Source organism: Oryzias melastigma, linkage group LG12 (assembly GCF_002922805.2).
Source record: "Oryzias melastigma strain HK-1 linkage group LG12, ASM292280v2, whole genome shotgun sequence".
NCBI lineage: Eukaryota > Metazoa > Chordata > Actinopteri > Beloniformes > Adrianichthyidae > Oryzias > Oryzias melastigma.
In genome coordinates this window covers 26,298,403-26,302,540 of record NC_050523.1, presented here as the reverse complement: position 1 = coordinate 26,302,540, position 4,138 = coordinate 26,298,403, and the positions used below count along the sequence as shown (strand labels likewise).

At 37.1% G+C, this 4,138-nt stretch overlaps 2 protein-coding genes across 3 annotated transcripts in view; both read left to right on the top strand.

The window, feature by feature from the left end:
- Positions 1-1,120: 1,120 nt before the first annotated feature.
- Positions 1,121-4,138, top strand: part of ndor1 (NADPH dependent diflavin oxidoreductase 1) — a 14,097-nt gene continuing 11,079 nt past the window's right edge. The window contains exons 1-2 of one of the 2 annotated variants that reach the window (XM_024268515.2): positions 1,121-1,488; positions 3,649-3,788. In XM_024268515.2, coding sequence (XP_024124283.1) covers positions 3,654-3,788 — 135 coding nt within the window. In that variant the 5' untranslated portion in view covers positions 1,121-1,488; positions 3,649-3,653. The remainder of the gene's footprint in view (positions 1,489-3,648; positions 3,789-4,138) is intronic. The other variant, XM_024268516.1, reaches the window with a different exon arrangement.
- On the top strand, positions 1,358-1,506 carry LOC112144150 (neurabin-1; the record flags this gene model as incomplete). Its single annotated transcript, XM_024268491.1, is given in 1 exon segment — positions 1,358-1,506. A coding segment is annotated over 1 exon segment (149 nt), but the record flags the coding sequence as incomplete, so codon positions are not given.

The window sequence follows — 4,138 nt, the reverse complement described above, 5'->3', positions numbered from 1 at the left end:
TATCATCAATAGAAATGTGAAATTTTTATTTTGTTGACAAAACAAAAGGTTCTAATAAATTTGAAGAATGAAATAAATAGAAAAAATTTAATAAAAAATGTAGATAGAAAATTGAAAACTAGGAATTAAAGTGTAAGAAGAATGAAGAAAACAAGATTGACTTCCTTTATCATGTATATCATGTTTGTGTAGACTCTTCTGAATCTCTCTCTCTTTTATTTAATTTCAATCTCAAGGTTTCCAAAAAAAGATGTGAGGAAGAAGTGGGAAGCGGCCTTAAGGAGAGAAGGCTTCACTGCAACTGACTCGTCTGTGCTCTGCAGTGAACATTTTAAGCCAGAAGATTTTGACCGGACCGGTCAGATCGTGAGACTGAAAGATGGCGTTATTCCGTCAGGAAGCACAAGGAAGAGGCTCTGTAAAGAAGTGCTCTTCTAGGGGTTTTAGCTCATGTCCAACTTTCAAGAACATTTTGTAAATGTGGTTTAATGGTTTGTCATGTTCTTGTTCCCCTAGTTTCTCTCTCTCAAAAAATATATGATTTATAATTCTATAAGTATATTATATTGCATATATTATATTTATATTCTATCTATATATAAGGAATATAAAAACTGAGTTTGAGTATCTCTATCTCTTTCTAATATATGCATATATGATTTATAATTCTACAAGTATATTATATTAATTTCTATCTATATATTAGAAATATGAGATTGAGTTTGATTATCTCTATCTCCCTCTCTAAAAATATATGATTTATAATTCTGTAAATATATTGCATATATTATATTTGTATCTTTCTCTTTATCTTTCTAAAATAAAACTGTATGTGTTCATATATAATGAAATAGCTGAGTCTTTTATTTATTTTTTGCTTCTATTACTGTTAAGCCCAGAATAAATTATAAATTATGCCAACCCATGTGTACTGGATCATAGCTAAATATATGATGTTTGCAACAAAGAAAAAATTTTGAAAATCGGTTGAGTATCCAGCGAGTTATGATCGATTAAGCGCGAGGACTCGTCGTTGCGCCTGTCAAACAGATTACAACCAGTGGAGACGGCGACCGGTCCAAGATGGCGGCCCCGCGGCTCGTCAGCGCCAATAGGAAGTAGCGGTCGATGCGGCATCTACTCTCTATTATATCTATGTCTTGGACAACAGTAAAAAGCCTGTGTCGTCGCTAGTGAAGTTTACCTCTATTGGCATCTTTACCATTCCAATATGGCGCCCGACTTTGCGTATGTAACAAGCTAGCTAGTGATATCTCTGAGCTACACTCCAACACAGTAGCGGGCCTTCTCGTAGGTGCCCAGCCATTCAAACCTCAAGAAGAAGAAGAAGAAGAAGAAGAAGAAGAAGAAGAAGAAGAGCCGGACCATAGAGGAGCTGGACTCTGGATTCGGTCCGCGGTGTCGGTGTCACACCGATCTGGCGGTGACAGGCCGTCATTTCTCCTCTCTTCGTTCATGTCCGTAAAGGTGCGTGACAGTACATGACTCGTCGATAAGCTCGTTGTGATGTTCTTGTAGCTTAGCCTGGGAGATGCTAGCAGTGACTGTTATGCTAGCCAAACATGCTGTCATGTGAACAGTTTGTGATGTTTGTGTTGTTTGTGGATCTGTGGGAACTATTCTCTGAGTTGTCCGGACATCTTCCAGGATACCCGCTCAGTGTCAAACTGTTATCATGTTTATAGGAGCTGCATGAAGGAGAAGAATATCTCGTCTAGGCTGTTTATCTGGTTGTTTTTGAGTTTCTTTTGAACTACTTGAGCCCCTGAACTTCAGTTCAAGGTGTAATTGAATTCATTGGGATTTAAAATGGTACATTTTGTTCTGACTTAAGTCTAATAGTTCATCAAGTCAGCTAGTTTATTTATTCTTGTGTGTGTCGTCATCAAGCAAAGCTCGAGTGTATTCATCTGTGGGTGGAGGATGAAGAACTCTGTGGAAACACTTTGTAATGAGCAGAAAGATTCTCGACTCCACTGTAATAAGACTGACTTCAATGAACATTATTATGTGTTGAGGGTTTGAAAAAAAAAGACTTTATTGAACATTCTTTCAGTTTACAATTATTCACATTCAGCTGCACATTTTTTTAACAATAGATAACAGAAAACACGACAGGTACAGTGCAACCTGCACATCAACTTAAAGCACTAACAAACCAGGGGGTTACAATATATCTTACTATATATGTACCGGTAAACATGGGCGCCACTAGGGATTTTGGGCCCCATGAAAACATTTTTATAGGGCCCTTAAAACAAAAACAAACTGGCATTAGGGGCCTGTGTGGGCCCCCCTCAGTCTGGGGCCCTAGAATCAGCCGCCTTTCCCATCCCTTTTTGGCACCCCTGTATGTAAACTCAAAACAGTTAAAAAATATGCAGTTCATTTCAAATATGAAATGTTCTTGAAGCCTTCAGATTTTGCATGTGTTCTATTGTTTTATAATAGGATTGAAGGTCCAGATAAAATCAATTAAAATAGAGTTGTGAATTGACCATTTATATTTGTGAAGATGGAATTTACCAAAATAATAAACAGTTGAATAACACAAATTAAATTACAATAACAAGGCAGCATGACATCAGAAATATGAATTCTTATATTAATATTCAGTTTTGTTATTATTAACACCAAGATTCTCTGGTGTAAAAACAAGGACAAATACATGAAAAATTGTTTCTCTACTCAAGTGACAAAACACAGGATTCATCTAAGTTAATTTTAAATTATTGACTAGATATCAAGAGCTACGGGTAGAAATGAAACATGTGGGAATGTTTGCATCACTGGTGGCTAAAGTGGGAATAAAGATCTGAATATGTCAGAGAAAGTCAACTCGGTCACAGTAGCAAGGGGATTTTTCTGACTCCATCTTTATTTGATCACACTAGTATAAAAAAGGTATTTTTTACGAGTTTAACTCAGTCAAACCACTGTACACTTAAATCATCTTCAATTCAATATCAACTTATTTGTCAAATTTCTGATCCAATTATGTTTGGTTACCAAGAACCTTTGACATTATTAGGGGTTTAAACTGTGGCTGTAGTGCAGAGGAACAGTGGTCGGCCTCTGATCAGAAGATCACAGGTTTGATTCCCGCCCACGAGTTGAGGTGTCCTTGGGCCAGACGCTGAACCCTCCGTGCTCCTGGTGGTTGTATTTCTGTGTCCGTGGATGAATGGGACTGTGAAGTGCTTTGTAGAGAGATGTTATAAGTTTAGCTTCTAAACCTAACAAACATTACAGTTATTGATTAATGTATGAAATAATGATTGTTATCAAAATATAATGCCATTTGGCTCCATTTTAAAAGCTGTTTTAAAAAAAAAATCTATTTATTTAAATAATTGTTCAATAGTTTTCTGAGTGAAGATCAGTCTGATGTGTCACCTGAGGAGGAGTTTCAGGTTTGTGTACGTGCTCGTCGTGCTGCCTAATTATGGTTTAGGTCAAAGTGCATTTACACTGAAAAAAAGAATGTAATTTGTCCCTTTTCATCAGTTCATATGAGTTTTCCTCAGATTTTGCTTAAAGTTTTTGAGTTTAGCAAAGTTTCTCTTTTTCTCATTGACTATTCTGAATTTTTTGTTGAAAATCCTGATGGATTTCTATTTCTTGCAGTCACAATGTCAAACCCTTCTCTGGTGGTCCTGTATGGAAGCCAGACCGGCACAGCCCAGGATGCGGCGCAGAGGATTGGCCGTCAGGCTCAGAGAAGGCGGCTGCAGGTCCAGGTGATGTCTCTGGATAGCTACCAAGTGGTGAGTTTGGTTCGGCTGATGGATACACTCCCTTTTGGTTCATTTAGCATTAAATGCTCTACTCTGGAAGAGTCGAGTTCAGTCACTGCCAAACATGCTAATATTTCAGCTACATGCTAGCTATTTTGGCTAATTTAAGCTTTTTTTGCTTTTTAGGCTATTTTGAAGTTTAGCTAATGTTTCAGCTGCGATCTGGGTGTTTTGGCTAACTCAGGCTTTTTTCATTTTTTAGGCTTATTCACCATTTAACTAATGGCTTTCAGCTTAAGTGATTTTAGCTATCAATTTCAGCACCTTCAAATTGAGCTTACAGCATTCACACTAGCATTATCACAGGGAATGCTATATAT